The sequence below is a fragment of the Anas platyrhynchos genome, chromosome 1 (assembly GCF_047663525.1).
Source record: "Anas platyrhynchos isolate ZD024472 breed Pekin duck chromosome 1, IASCAAS_PekinDuck_T2T, whole genome shotgun sequence".
NCBI lineage: Eukaryota > Metazoa > Chordata > Aves > Anseriformes > Anatidae > Anas > Anas platyrhynchos.
Window position 1 is genome coordinate 190,082,765 of NC_092587.1, and position 15,405 is coordinate 190,098,169.

The 15,405-nt window shown below is 42.1% G+C and overlaps 1 protein-coding gene across 2 annotated transcripts; it reads left to right on the forward strand.

Annotated features, from left to right (window-relative positions):
• Positions 1-999: 999 nt before the first annotated feature.
• POGLUT3 (protein O-glucosyltransferase 3) lies at positions 1,000-14,817 on the forward strand. Of its 2 annotated transcripts, XM_027468517.3 has the most exons (8): positions 1,006-1,316; positions 6,607-6,804; positions 7,839-8,125; positions 8,565-8,781; positions 10,178-10,374; positions 11,195-11,389; positions 12,414-12,518; positions 13,378-14,817. In XM_027468517.3, the coding sequence occupies exons 1-8, from the start codon at positions 1,112-1,114 to the stop codon at positions 13,501-13,503; spliced, it is 1,530 nt and encodes a 509-aa protein (XP_027324318.2). In that variant the 5' UTR covers positions 1,006-1,111; the 3' UTR covers positions 13,504-14,817. The 2 variants fall into 2 exon arrangements, with proteins under 2 accessions (XP_071888826.1, XP_027324318.2); XM_072032725.1 differs by lacking the exons at positions 12,414-12,518; positions 13,378-14,817 and adding an exon at positions 11,709-11,852 and having other exon boundaries at positions 1,000-1,316.
• The last annotated feature ends 588 nt before the right edge of the window (positions 14,818-15,405 follow it).

The following is a 15,405-nucleotide window of genomic DNA, read 5'->3' on the forward strand; positions in this document are numbered from 1 at the left end:
CTACTGTCATCCTGAGCTACTTCCTAGTAGCAACAAAGGCACTTGTGATAAAAACGATACAACTTCAGGAGACAAATCATTGGGGTTTTCCCCTCTGTATTCATTTTCCACCAGGTTAGATCTATGAAATTACTTTGTTTTGCAAAACTTTCCATTTTCTAGAGAACAACATCGTGACCCTTCCTTCCCCTTCACCAGGCTTTCCAGCCCTGACAAGACCCAACTGCAAGGCGCAGACAGCAGGAGCCAAGGGCATGCTCCAGCTCCTGACTGTGGGTACGTGCCTGAGCTGCACCGGGATGTGGGGCTGAGCCTCCTCAGCACCAGGACATGGGGCTGAGCCTCCTCAGCACCCTGCCTCCTCCCCGGGACGGGCAGGTGAGCTCGACAGCAGGGAGCAAAGTGCCCCCACGTCCCAGCAGGGTCCCCGGTCTGTCCTTCAGTTTGAATGTGGTCCCTACATGGAAAATCCTGGAAAAAAGGGGGAACTTTAAATTGTGTTTGCATTTTTGTTTATTTCACAGCAGTCTCTGTATATGCACTGATTCATGCAGTTGTGATTAGTAGGCTTCGGAGAAATACATTTTTTTTTCTCTTTAAAGTCAATACCAGCTGTTTAGCTGGTGCAACATCACGAAACACAGGCACTGATGCAGTGCCCGCTGTTCAGCTGACTGCTAAAGCACAGGCTGGAGGGAAACACGGGGGCTATTTCTGCTGCCACCTGGCCTGCAGAGCGCTCGCAGCCCACGAGGACCACCTCAGGCCCGAGAACACGAGGCCGGAGCAGCCGGCAGCAGGACGAGGACGGGGCCATTCCCCCCCGGCTCTCTGGCAGCACACCAACACCTTCGGCGCTTCAGAGCCGCCCGCTCCCCGCCAGGGCAGCCCCGGGCCGGGCGTTTGCAGCCGGGGGCCGGCACCGCCCTGAGGCGCGGGGCGCGCCCGGCTCCAGCCCCGGCTCCAGCCCCGGCCCCGGCCCCCTCGGGCCGCCCCGCGGGGCGGGGAGCGGGCGGCGGCCGCCCCGGGGAGCGGGCGCTGGGGCCCGCCCGGCCGCGCAGGCCCGGAGGAGGCCGTGGACCGGACCGGCCCGGCTCGGCTCGGCGGGGCCATGGCGAGCCGGGGCTGCGGGCTGCTGCGGCTGCTGCTGGGCGCCGCTCTGCCGCTGCTGAGCTCCGCCGAGGCGGCCGCCGTCAGCCCCGAGCGGAGCCTGGCGTGGGGCCCCGGGCTGGAAGCGGGGCTCGCCCTGCCCGTGCGCTACTTCCACCTCCAGGCGGTCAGCGCGGCCGGACACAACTTCACCCGCTCGCCCCCAGGTACCGTGCTCGGGCTCCGGGGCTGGGGGCGGGCTGCGAGCCCTGCCCCGGGGGCAGCGGGGCTCCTCCCTTTCCCCTATCCCTTTCCCTTTCCCCATTTTCTTCTCCTTTCCCCTTTCTCCTTCTCCTCTTCCTCCTCCCTGCCTGCTATGTGCACCCATCCCTGGCAGCCCCTTCCCTCAGCCCCTGCCCTGAACTCCTCTCCCCCTCTGCACGCATCCAGCTCGCTTCGCATCCCGGTCCCGCAGCGCTCCGTTATCCTACTGCTGCCCCGTTAAACGGGAATAATTTTCATCTCCTGTTCATTCAGCACCGGCACAAAACAGCCCCGGACACTTCTCCTGAGGGTGGGCATGGGGTTGTGCTCCCGCAGCCCCGCGCTGTGCTGCCTGGCAGCTGGTTTCTCCCTCCAGCCAGTCGCACACCCTCTGTACAAATAGTTGCAGTTTAGGATAAAAAGAACTTATGCGCCTCAGATTTTATCCTGAAGGCAGCGACGAGCAAGCTGCCCAGCAGAGATGTGAGACAGAGCCCCACACGCCTCAGTGCTGGACCTGCTCCAGCCTCTGTTGCAATGTGGTGCCGGGCTGCAGCGCAGCTTGCAGCAGTGCAGCTGCACCCTTGCTGCCAGCTCTGAGGCCGATTTCAGCCACAGAGGGAAGCTCCTCAGGTTGGAGCAACAGGTGGCTAAAGGTAAAAGGGGTGAAGCTCAGCAGGATTCTCTGCAAGTTTAAATGCTCCCAGATAAGCTCATAGGAAGTGGGTACTGCAAACCTAGTTTTGCCCTCAGTGCATACACGTATGTCTGTGTTTATGTTAATAAATAAAACACCCCTGGGGAAGTTTTCAGGTCGTGATGCCATCTGGCATGGAGTGGCCTCCGTTCGCTCTGTGGCGTTTGTAGCCTCCGGACCCAGTCAGTGCACGCAGGATGCCCGTGGGGAACGGCTGCTGGCTCGGCCCAGGCTAGCTCCTGAGCCGTGCCAGGAATTATTTAGGAGAGTGCCAAGGATCATTTAACAACTTAGCGGTACAGTTGATCACATTCCAGTGCACGAGCACTGTTCAATTTATTCCTATAAACACAGGCTATAAATTACAGCTCTCAAATGACTTTAAATGTTAAAATGTTCAGATTCCACTTGTAAAATGGCAGTAAGAATTATAATTAATAATATTCACTGAGGCATTTATTCCCAATATAAACTAAATACATCTCAAAATATCCCTACTGGGATAGCTAAATAATTCCACGTTACCATCTCCATCACACCAACAAGAATACTGCAATCAAAGTGCTGCAGTTCAGGCTTCCCATTTGTGAAACCAGCACTAAGCTATTAAGCTGTGTTTTGTGTGGATCAGAATCTCAATCAAGTAGCTCAGTACACAACATGACACTTATATAGGGTAATTAGTAGATTTTAAATCCAGATGAGTTTTCTGAGTATCAAGTCTAATTACCAGCACTAATGTGCACCATTGCACACTGAACAATAATGTCAACCTACAGCCTGCAGCTCTGACCTGTCTTTTCAGGAAGATGCCAAATGATGCAGAATTCATTCCTTCCCTAGGAAAAAAAAAAAAAGCAAAAAAAAGCATTCAAAATATTAAAGAATCACTGCTGAAAATACAGAACTTATTTTTAATATAAAATGCATAATTTTTTCTTTGGATTTTTGGATCCCCTTGTCCTTCTTTCCTGCTAGGCTTTCCCCTACACTAAACTGTGTCCCCATGTCTTTACATGAATTCTGTGCTATTCACAGGAACCCGTGTTGTCAAGTGCTAAGTAAACCTCTTTTGTTCAACTGCCATATATTGACTATACTGCCAGTTTCCATCTGAAGAAGCAACCAGCAATGATTTCAATAAAATCATTGAGGGGAAAAAAACAATTTGTTTTCAGATCTTCTCTTTCATTTTCTGCTTGCATTTCAGAAATGGGGTGCCTGTTTTCTTTTGTTCTTCTCGAGCAATTTTCATAAACCAATACCTTCGTACTTTTTCTCCCTTTCGTTCTCTGTATTTTGTCACTTTTTCATCCATGTATGGAATACTGCATTCACAAGCTATACAAGAGAAAAAAAAATACATAAAACAAGTTTCACCAGGTGGTTTTCTTGAAGTATCCCATTTTGACTGTCTGTATTTTAGTTTCTCTTCAGAATAGGAACATTATTTTTTTCCTTAAAATGCTGTCCCAGACAGGTTTTCATGGTAAAACAAATTTTACACCTGGGTACGTTGCCCTTCTTATTTAATAAAATTGCTCCCAAGTCTTAGTACAGGGGATGAAGCATTTCCAGTGTCATCCTAATTAGAATTAGTTCATTTCCTCTGCAAGCCAAGAGAAGTGTAATTCCGTCTTCCTAAAAGGAAGAACAAAAATTAAGAGTCCTTTTTGTCTTCTGAAGAAGTCCTTTCTTGTTACCATCTCAGCTGCCTTATATTCAAGGATCACCTCTCCTAGCTCAGGAATGATCCATCCCTACAAGCAGGAAATCGAACAAGGGTGGCAGGAGGCCTGCACGGATGAATAAGGAGCTTCTGCTGAAACGTGCACGTGGTGGAAGGCAGGGCGGGTGACCGAGGAGGAGTACAGAGATGCTTTCTGATTGTGCAGAGATGCGGTTTGGGAATCCAAAGCTCATCTGGAACTGGATCTGGTGAGGGATATGAATGACATCAAAAAGTTGCACCAGGGGAGTTTTAGGTTGGATGTTAGGAAAAACTTCTTTACCGAGAGGGTTGTGAGGCATTGGAATGGGCTGCCCAGGGAAGTGGCGGAGTCACCATCCCTGGAGGTCTTTAAAAGACGTTTAGATGTAGAGCTCAGTGATATGGTTTAGTGGAGGACTTGTTAGTGTTAGGTCAGAGGTTGGACTCGATGATCTTGAGGTCTCTTCCAACCTAGAAATTCTGAGCTGGCTGATGTCATTGCGAGGCCACTTTTGATTATCTTTGAAAGATCGTGGTGAACAGGAGAGGTTCCTGAAGACTAGAAGAACAGTCAAAATCCATCTGAACGCAAGAAAAAGTTACTGGTTTTGTTTTTGTTTTTACTGTGGGTCATCAAACATTGGAACAGATCCCAGAGAGGTTGTGGAGCCTCCATCAGTGGAGATACTCGGAACCCAGCTGGGCACGGTGCTGGGCAGCCTGCCCTAGCTGACCCTGCCTGAGCAGGGGCGTTGGACCAGATGATCTCGAGAGGTCCCCTCCAAACTCAACATCTGTTATTCTCATTATTCTGTGTTTTTGTTATCATGTGTTGCCTGGTGCAACATAATGTTGCGCAGAGCAAAGCAGAGCTGAAGGATATATTTGGAAAGAACCTGACTGCCCACGAATAGTTCTGGATATCTCAGTCATGGACAGTTTGGAATCCGGCTACATGATTCAGGCAGATTCAAGTAGGAGCAAATCATTGTAAAGTTATTGAGTGTGCACACGAATAAGGATCCATTATTTCCTAAAACACACATGGGTTGTCCACTCGTCACAGAGCATCTACACCCAGTACTCTAAGTCCTTAGAGAGCTGCAGCTTCAGAAGAAAAAAAAAAGGAGCATATCTGCATGTTGTGGGATTCCTGAAAGCTACCCTAGGCTGGTACAGAGCTGTACTGGTACTTGCCCAAGGAAATTTCACACTGCGTAGCTTCACTGCTACCGTATCTTCAGCCTAGCACCTAGGCAAGCAGGGAGGTGTCTGCTCATCGTTCCTCTGAAAACGACGTGCCACGTATCTGGAGCAACCTTAACACTCCTCTGTTTCTCAGAAGCCAGAAGTGCACTTTTGGAAGTCCCGCTGGGCAGATAAATGAGGGCTTTTCATGGCAGATCTGCCAGCTACCAAAAACACAATATTCCACATTCCTCAGCAGTGGGAGTGCTGCTTGCCGCAGTGACATTCCAGGAAAGACTGAAAGCTTACTTCATAATGATTTTATTTCCTCAGTATGCTCTTCAATGAAGATATTCTGACTTGGTTTTTGGTGTGTTTTGCTGGCAAGGACTTTTGAATAGTAAGAAAACGGAGGGATGATTACAAATAACCCACATTTTGTGTTTGTACATTTGAATACAAAGCAGAAAAGGAGGAGTGATCAGCCTCATGAGATTCTTCTGCTTGCAGATATTGCTCCTGTGCTTATTTACAGCGGGACCCTCTCTGACAGCAATATCTGGGTGGATCTGTGTTGCTCATGGTGACTGCTCTGAAGGGGCAGGGCATCTGGTGGCAGGCAATGCACAGCTGGGTTCCTGCAAGGCTTCTGCCTGCTCTGGAGACTTGCACCTTAACTGGCTTCATCCGATCTCAAGATCCAGTGTTCTGAGGAAGACAGAAATGTCATTACGTGACTGCTCATTCACTATCGGTTTTGTATTTGTAGGTGTAAATTATGTTAAGATGCAGATTGTACAGAAACAAGCGTAACATCTCAGGCTTTTAGTGCTGCTGGGACGTGCTCAGATTGTAGTAATATATTGATTTTACCTGGAATTTGTCAGTTTAATTGTAATTGTTTGCTTTGCAAACAATCAAATTTCTGAGAATAAACTGTCCAGCTCTTTTCTGAAGGATAAAGTTAACTATGACCATGTGTGACAGAAGTAAGGAAATAAAACAGGTTTATGTTTATGTACACTCATCTTGTCCACAAAATGTTCCATGCCCAGTTAAAAAGTCACAGGGCATTAATGATGAAAGCACAGGTCAGGCAGATGACCAGGAAACATCTCCACCATCACTCTCTTATCCCTGCTTTTCAGTAGCTGGAACCTTAAATGTGCAAGTTGGTCAGCTGCAGCCCAAAGATGAACAATTTGTATCCGACTGCTGCATGCTGCAATTGCCTCTCTGCAAGCTGGCAAGTGTTCTTTTGTCTTTTTTTTTTTTTTAACTTTGTTTTCTGTCTCTCTTATTCTAGAGGAAATGATAGTTGCCCAAAGCATTAACATGAAAACAGAAGATTAAAGCAAATTTTTGCTTCCAAATATTGTTAGCTTTTCTTTCTATGTTGTAGTCATTGTTTAACTTTTTATCACTGTCTACAAGTTTTCCATTTATTGGGCATGTGATGATCAAGAAAAATTGCTAGAATGGCTCTACATGGCTGGAAATTAATTTTTACAACATGGTATAATTAAAAAAAATCCAGTGCGGCATTATATGAAATTCCATGGATTTCATCCAGTAAAGTTTGCGCTCACCTTTATTTCATACATGTGATTCTAATAGCTCGAAGTGCTTTTATCTGTTTTTATTTTCCTCTTTACAGGACGAACACAGTTTAAAGTGGTAATTAAAGCACTTTCTCCAAAAGAGGTCACCAGAATACATACTCCTCTCCCTTTGGATAGAAACGACGGCACGTTTCTTATGCGGTATCGGATGTATGGCAGTGTCAAAAAAGGGCTAAAAATTGAGATACTTTATGGCGATAAGCATGTTGCTCAATCTCCTTATATCTTGAAAGGTATGTTGTTCTTCTGATCTAATGCAATGTGTGATGGTAGCTACAGAAATGCTTTGGACTAATTTACTGCAAGAGGTGGGAGAGTAGAGGTTCGGTTGCTCTTGTTCATACAGTCTCATCACAAACTTCCCCTCACGCAGAGCAGTAAGCAGAGACAATCCCTGTACATTGCCAAGTTACAGGACGCAGACACATAGGCAGGCAGATTACAGCCTCTGATCTTAAGGTCCTGTGTCTGAATATATCCTCTTCCCTCGTGCATACAGGAGCAGACTTTTTCAGATTTTGTAAGAGGAGTAAGAGAGGATTAGTACTTTTACTTTTTTTCAAGCAGGTATTCACTTAAAAATAACATCATTATTTTTAACCAGAATTTGATTATGTTTTATTTTTGTAAAGCATCATAAATACAAACTTAGAAATGCTTTCAAACTGAAATAAAACTGTCCTGTGTCATCAAGGCAGCAGTTTGTCTTGTTTTTGCTGGTGTACATTTACCAGCAACCATGATAATATGGCACAGGGCAGCACCTGTGTTGAGTAGAGTCCATAAAGGCTTTTCTCGTGCTGTGAGAGGCTCTTGTTTAAGCCTGCTGCTTCAAAAGAACAGAAAGAATAGTTGATGATATATGAAAGACAGTACCTTACAGCAGAGCTAAAGACTGTTGTATCAAAGTCCTGAATTAGGCTAAAATTGAAAATAATACCTGTGCTTTACTAGTTATGGACATTAGACCAATTCTAAACATTCTCTGTGGTTGGCAGGGAGCACAAGAATGGAGCTTCATTTTGCAGATGAATTTTGCCCTCAACAAGTAACAACACGTCTCGTATTATTATTTCTGAAAAGAATGATGCAGTTTTCTCAATTACATTGCTTTCCCCCAGATTGATGATTTCCCAGGAAACTTCAGAAAACTTAGAAAAAAAATGTCAAGCCACTCTAATTTCTAGATTTATATGCCCATGTGTTTGGGGAATTATGATTGGTGTAGAATCACAAATACTGACTCTCAGTGTTTCATTTTCTGCAGGACCAGTTTATCATGAATATTGTGACTGTCCTGAGGAAGACCCTGAGGTCTGGCAGAACACTCTGTCTTGTCCATCCCAAGAACCTCAGATTACAAAGGACTTCCTTTCCTTTCCCACCATTGACCTTCAGCGAATGCTTAAAGAAATCCCATCGAAGTTCAGTCAGACAAGAGGTGCTATTGTGCATTACACTATTCTCAATAATCGCATCTACCGTCGTTCCTTAGGGAAGTACACAGACTTCAAAATGTTCTCCGATGAGATGTTACTGTCACTGGCAAGAAAGGTATCAGTTTTGACCATTTACTTCAAACTATTAAATCTTATTCCAGTATGGCTGTGCTGCATTCACTGTTGTATCTCCAGATTTGTAGTTGCTGCAATGAGATACTTTATTTTATTTTTCCATCAAGATGACAGTATATGTTTAGGGATCATACTAGACTTAATGTGTGGGATTGGTAGAAAATCTGCAGGAGCTGAAGCTCAACCTGGCAAGCTTCCTGGCCTCTGTAAGTGTTCCCTTCAGACCTACTTGCAGGACAGAAACTTGAAATCAGTATCTTAATATCAGCTAAATCTGTAACATCTATTAGTAGGCTTGTTGATTCTAAGGTAGGTTGATTCAGTAAGTTTGTAGTTTCATAAGAGAACTGAGGATTATACTTCACTTAAGAATGGCAAATGATTACCTTTGTGTTATGCTTTCTTGGGTATACTTTTAGGTTCATCTTCCAGATGTGGAGTTTTATCTTAATGTTGGAGATTGGCCAGTTGAGTATCGAAAAGTTAATGATACGCCTGGCCCTATACCTATAATTTCATGGTGTGGCTCTGTGGATTCAAGAGACATCGTCCTGCCAACGTATGATGTAACCCACTCAACTCTTGAAACCCTACGTGGTGTCACAAATGATCTCCTTTCTATTCAGGGAAATACAGGTAAGTTAGAGATGGTGAATTTTAAGAAAGAAATTGTCATTCCATTGGAGTAAGCTGTGTTCAAATAATGTGTGTTACAGTTTACAGGACACATGAAATGCTGTAGGACATCTCGTAATACAAGCAGTTTGGTCTTTAGAGAGTCTACACATTTCAACACTGCTAAAAGGAGGTGTTTAATACAGGGTTAGAGCCAAAATTTAAGAAATTAAATTCACAATAATGGTGAATTTTAATTTAAATTCAGAAGATAGCTACCATCCAGAAGATAGCTACCATGACATGTCAAATATATATATATATAATTAGAAGGCCTGTCTCCTCAGTAAAGGAGAAATAATGCTCCTTCTAATAAAATAGTAATCCTTTTTCTGACAGTGATGTGGCCCAGTGTTCCACTTTAATAAAAATGAATTTGAATCCTGAAAGTAGCAAACTGGAACTATGTTGTAGTCTCTTTCAACTGAAAAAAATATTGTTTGTATAAGAAATACCTCATAGTGGGATCTTCTGAATGGTTTTTCTAGCTTCAAAGGAAGAGTCAGTTTTACTGACAGGTGTGTTTTTCCCCCAGGATATTCATGAATAGGATCAGGCAGGTGACACGCACAATACCTAAGGAGTAAAATTTGAGCGAGTAGGTGTTTCTTTTTACTTGAATAGTTGACAGTTTCTCCTTGCTTTATTACTTTGTTTTTAAATTTACCATCTTAATTACATTATCAGTTTGAAGCAGTCTGTGTTTACTTGTTTAGTGCAGCTGCTTTTCCAGTTAGGATACAATTAAGGTCCTACTCTAACTTGGTATGTCCATTAAGGAAATTTCCAGCAGAAGGATGAAGAAGGACACATATTTAACATTTTTAAAAGAAAGAAGTAAGCAGAGATGAAGTCTTTCTGGCTCTAGCTAAGTATCCTGAGGACACAGTATAGCATTTTTTTCCTTTATAGGTTATCATTAAGTGACTTCTCAAAGACCTGAATAAATTGCTGTGTAACACAAGTGGATTTTCCTAAAGAAAGTTTCGTTATTGTGGCAGTCTTTAAGGGCAGATAATTACTTTAATTACTATTTGACTCATATAAATAATTTGATTACAATTTCTTATACAACTTTCAAGATATTTTAGGTTATTTGAATGTAAAATTGATGAGTGCAAAAGCAATTTTCTATTTTTCTTTTTAAAAGTTGCTCAGTTTCTCATCCCAAAATTCAAGGCAGAACTGGGAGTCTAAACCCTGTGATTAATAAGTGTTTATGGGTTAATTACAAGAAATCACGTCTGTTCTACCATGTCTCTGAGAGTAATACCACTTTCATAGCAAGTTCCTATTATTTGCACAAAAGGTATCATGTATATTTCATGACTGTTCACTTTTATCTTAATGCTCATAGGCCCATTCTGGGAAAACAAAACTGAGCAAGCTTTATTTAGAGGTCGAGACAGCAGAGAAGAACGTCTCTATCTTGTCAAGTTATCCAGGAAAAATCCAGAACTACTTGATGCTGGAATAACAGGATATTTCTTCTTCAGAGAAAAAGAAAAAGAGCTGGGAAAGGTTCCACTGATGGGCTTCTTTGACTTCTTTAAGGTAGCAAGCAAATTACAATCCTGGATTAATTTTGCTGCCAAGTGCTTACCAACTAAAATAACAAGGCTTGATGTTGCTAATTCCATTCAGTAAACGAAAGAGTCATGCTACACTGTGAGCCCTGGTCCATGGGGAGCTAGACCACCCATAATCAAAGTTGTAGTGTGGCACATTAAAGAAAGCCACTACAATTTTTTCATGGATTCCCTTTGAGAGAATTAATGGAAGTTTTTTTTTAAGAGATTGAAAAATGTGGTTGCTCACCATCATTTTTTTTTTTACTTGGGGAAAATATTAAAACAATGGACAAAACTTGGGTATAAAGAGGACAGAGTCTTGTAAAAAGTAATTGTAACAATGGCAGCTGAAGCTCTATTCCAGAGATTAATATATTGGAAATGCTGTAAAAGCCAAGGGTATTTGGCAGAGCACTGTATTCATGGTTGCTTTTAGTTTACTATGTTAGATTGTTCTATATAGTTTTCAGTGAGAATAAATTTACTCTTTTGAAGCATAGATTAGTTTTGAATTCTTCATAGCTCTACCCCTTGTTCTGTCACAGGACACTTTAGGATAATAGTGCCCATCAGGAATTTCATGTGACACAAAGCTTCTTCGCTGTCAGTCTTGGGCTGAAAACAAGTAATTTTTCCACTATGTTATCCTAACACCACTAAACTACACCTGCTTGACACTAAAACAGGTTTGAAAACTAATAAAAAAATTATGAATAGTCTGTGAAAATAATTTTGTATATAATCAGTGTTGCTATTCTGTTTCAAAATGTTTCACGTTTTTTCCCTCTTATCTTCATTTGTAGTACAAATACCAAGTGAATGTTGATGGGACTGTAGCAGCTTACAGGTTTCCATACCTCATGCTGGGTGACAGCCTAGTACTGAAGCAAGATTCCCAGTACTATGAACATTTTTATTCTGTATTAAAACCATGGAAGCATTATGTTCCAGTTAAGAGAAGCTTGGAAGACTTGCTAGAAAAAATAAAATGGGCTAAGGTAAGTTCCATTACAAATTCAATAAATAAATATGTTTTAAAAAAATCTTAGTGCTCTCTTTTTGTATTTCCACATACATATTTTGCATAAACTCTCTGCTGAGATCCTGGGATAAAGGAAGTACATTTTGCTGTATTAGAGGGGAAGGCCTTAATTCAAGTAACCATCTCTATTCAGGGAAATAGTTGAGAATTAATTTCAGGTATGTGCAGTAGTGTTTTCATGAGTCAGAGCATTAGTATACTGACTAATGCAGGTAATTTTCAAAGAAATGCCCAGAATCCTAGGTACTACTTAATTATTCTATCACTTTTTTCAGGTCCTGACTAGAACAGAAGTCATTGCATGTTTGTCTGAATGTACAAAAAATCACTGCTCTATATAATCTCAGGATAAGAGAGGCTGGCATGCTGTGTGACTGCAAATACCATTTGTGTTTTAAGCTTAACTGTAAGTTTAAATACATAGGAAAAGATTCTGTTCTGACAGTACTGTAGTTCTTCATAAAGAATCAGATGAGAATACTAAAAGCTGAGATACAGACCTAAAAACTTTGAGAGTAAGTACATGAATTCACATGCTCATGCTGGCATTACCTATACAACTTTTAAATGTCAATCAGTTATTTTTAAAAGGAAAACACTGGGTTGCATTGCATAGGAAAGGACAACAGCTGCAGCTCTGTCTTCTGTGTAACTAAGTATGTGTGGGAGTTGTCAGGGCTGCTTTTGAAGAGGCTTTGACTTGGCCAAAACAGTGGAGTAACAATACTTAGTTTTTGAAATTGTACAGTTACCCATGAAAGCTGTTACTGATAGCCCTGAGCTACTAACTGAAACCACAAAAGCAATCCAGTATTTCAAAAAAAAAATTGAAATTTAAACAGTGTGCCTTTGCAGCGTACCAGCAATTGTAAAAGTTCAGATTTGAATAGCCCCTTTGATAAACATACTTAGGCCAGCAAGGGTTCAAGTAACTCGCTGATTGCTCTCCTATTCATTCCTGTCTCCTCTCAATTTTCCAGGAAAATGATGAAGAAGCACAAAAAATTGCTAGAGAAGGACAGTTAATGGCAAGAGAATTACTTCAACCTCACAGGCTTTACTGCTACTATTATAAAGTGCTCCAGGTTAGTACAATAAAGCATTTTATTACTTTTCCTCAACTGCTACAGCTACTGATGATACCCATTTCATACTCAGTCCTTACATCAGTAGCAGACGTTGTTTATATTATTCACAGGAGATCAGTGTAAAGATCTTTGCTAAAACTTGTTTCATCATTAGAGAAGCAGCCTGACATAACAGTTGCTTTACAGAATGAGAGATTTATATCTTTTTTTCCCCCATCCCCACAGTCAGACCTGTTTTTGGTGTCACTTGGCATATGACATAGAGGTAGGAGATCATCTGCACACAACTTACCTTCTTTTTCCCTTCATATTTATCCACTCATTAGCTACTCTGCTGTATTACGTAACAATGAATACCTGGAAAAGAAATTCTGGAAATACAGTTTGCAGAGTGGGGAAGGGTGACGCAGGTCAAACAGTCATTGCTTCCCTAGGAGATGCAAGTCTCTAGTGAAACTTGAGTTGGTGTTTTCTGAAAGTACTCGTTTCTTTTTCCTCCCTTGCTGTACAGAGGTAGAGCTCGGCCTCAGCAGTCACAGGTTGACACAAAGTTTGACATAGCTCAGTGTACCAAAATGACATTATTATCTGCATAATGTGGTTAGAGGCACAAATAACGACAATATTCAGATTGACATTAATCATAGCACATGGGAAAACATTAAAGGAGGCTTTCAGAGGCAATGTAGCCTATTACTAGGCGTGTTATAAAGACATCTTATAAACAGGTTGTAAACAATGACATAAGGAGCCAGGATAAAGGGAAGCTGGTAAGTGGAAGGGAGGAGGAAAATTCTGTTTCATGAATTATACCTTGGTGCTTTCAGCATTCTTAAATGTTGTTTACATATTTCAGAAATATGCCGAACGCCAAGCCAGCAAACCTGAAATACGGGATGGAATGGATCTTGTACCTCAGCCTGATGACAGAGACTCAGTATGCAGCTGCCACAGGAAAAAGCCTTTAAGGGAAGATCTATAACTGTACCGGATGGACAAAATCACCCTCTTACAATGCAAGAATTTAAATAGGATTTAAGCTGTGAAACCGAAGACACTTATGCACTAGCAGACATTCTTAGTTATGCATCCTCATTGTATTTACATATCCTTTTTCACACTGACTCTGATCTGCAACGTCGGTTCCCACAGTTTTGTCTCTGTGACCACCAACAGACAGATGCTGAGCCTGTACTGGGGAGCATCTGGGGGACTGGTTGGATGTACTGCATCACCAGGAAGATAAGTGCACTGCTGCGCATCTTCCTGCTGGGACCCAGTTACCAAATTTTATGAGGAACCAGTCATCCAAAAGATCTGCCATGAGTCAGGGCAAGTTACTCTAAAGGAGCATTTGCAACATACTAAAACAGTGTTATGATTTCTTCATAAAGTTTACCTCAGTGTGAGATTGTTTCTTGTATACAAAACAATTTTCTAACTAGACAAAGAAAATTGGTATTTGAGATTTACAGGTATCAAATCTGGTGTTGCATTGAGATCATTCCGTGGTGTATGACATAACAATAGTGAACATGATTTAATCTTTGTTAATTTGAGAGGAAAATGGAGAGGAGAGGGAAAGATCAGAATAATATTTCTGCAAGCACCATGGCTGTGTATCACCAGAATTAAATTCTGCTTTAGAGCAGACTGTGTAGCTTTCACAATCATGGTGCTTTGAGTGCCAAGACATCTCTCTGAAGGCCTGTTCCTTGCTCCTGTTAATGTCTTTCAATATAGGTACAGATCCACAAAAGGACTTAGGAACTTCGGGTGAGGGCCAGGTAAAATATTGGTATCTTGTTTCAACAGCTACAGTCTACAGTATTCTGGCCTACTTGAGTATTCAAGCATCTGAAATTTATTAGTGAAGTTTTAGACTACCTAGGTTTTACTTCTGTGTAAGGCTAAAGATGTCACCATCTTTTTCACTTGGGTTCATGAACTACTTGTCCTGTGTTTAAGCCCCCACAGTGAGCTTATCCATTTTCTGAATTTAGATCAACCCTACCTAATCTACTGAGAGCGCTGAGTTGAGTAGCCAGCAGATCAGCCATCACAGTTCTGGTAGAAAAACTTATGCTGCATTTTTTGTCTTAATAGTAGGGGTTGGGGGCCATACTGAGCAACAAAACAACTTGGTTCTCCTTGGTTTGTTTCAAAGCCATATTTCCAGAGTGCCTTAGCTCCAGACTGGAGACAAATTCTTCAGGTCTTGCACTGAAGTTGTGAAGCCATGAAGCTAATGATACAAAATAAACAGGGCCAGAAGGAGTTGGCCATACAACAGCAATGAAGTGTGTCTTTGGGTGGGTTCAAGGAAAAATCCTAGTCTTGCATGCTGCTCCCAGTGTCTCTGCTGATTTTTATGCAAGACACTGTCTACTTCAAAACATATAAACTGTCCTGGAAGGAGAGACCAATGCCAAATCTTCCCTCCCACATCATGAAGAGTTAACTGGCCACCACCTAACATCTGGCTTCCAGATTCAAAGCCAGCTTTCAGATTTCTGGTTAAAGTCGATTCAAAGTTGACGCCTTACTTAAATTCAGATTAACTTTGAAATGGAAGGCACTGAAAAGCAGCAAAGGCAGACAGCAAAACAAATCCATATGAAATAAACCATGAGTTCAATTGGGCTGAAACCATCCAGGCAAGGTAAGTGCTGAAATCCACCTGCAACACCAAACTCACTGCTCACCTCACTCCTAAGTTCTCTTCCAGGAGGCAAACACAAGGATATTTGGTGTTGACACAATGACAAAACTGCAGTGAGAAAAGAAAGATTTTCAGAATGCCTCAGCTTTCTAACTTTATGTGGCATCTGTGTTCTTCCTACTCAGCTACACACAGATAATGTCTTTCCTGAATACCTAATTC

Excerpts from the sequence above, each read along its gene's own strand:
- POGLUT3 (XM_027468517.3), top strand. The coding sequence starts at position 1,112 with ATGGCGAGCCGGGGCTGCGGGCTGCTGCGGCTGCTGCTGGGCGCCGCT. Across the intron at positions 1,317-6,606 it reads CTTCACCCGCTCGCCCCCAG|GACGAACACAGTTTAAAGTG; the intron begins GTACCGTGCTCG and ends TCCTCTTTACAG. Across the intron at positions 8,782-10,177 it reads TTCTATTCAGGGAAATACAG|GCCCATTCTGGGAAAACAAA; the intron begins GTAAGTTAGAGA and ends TAATGCTCATAG.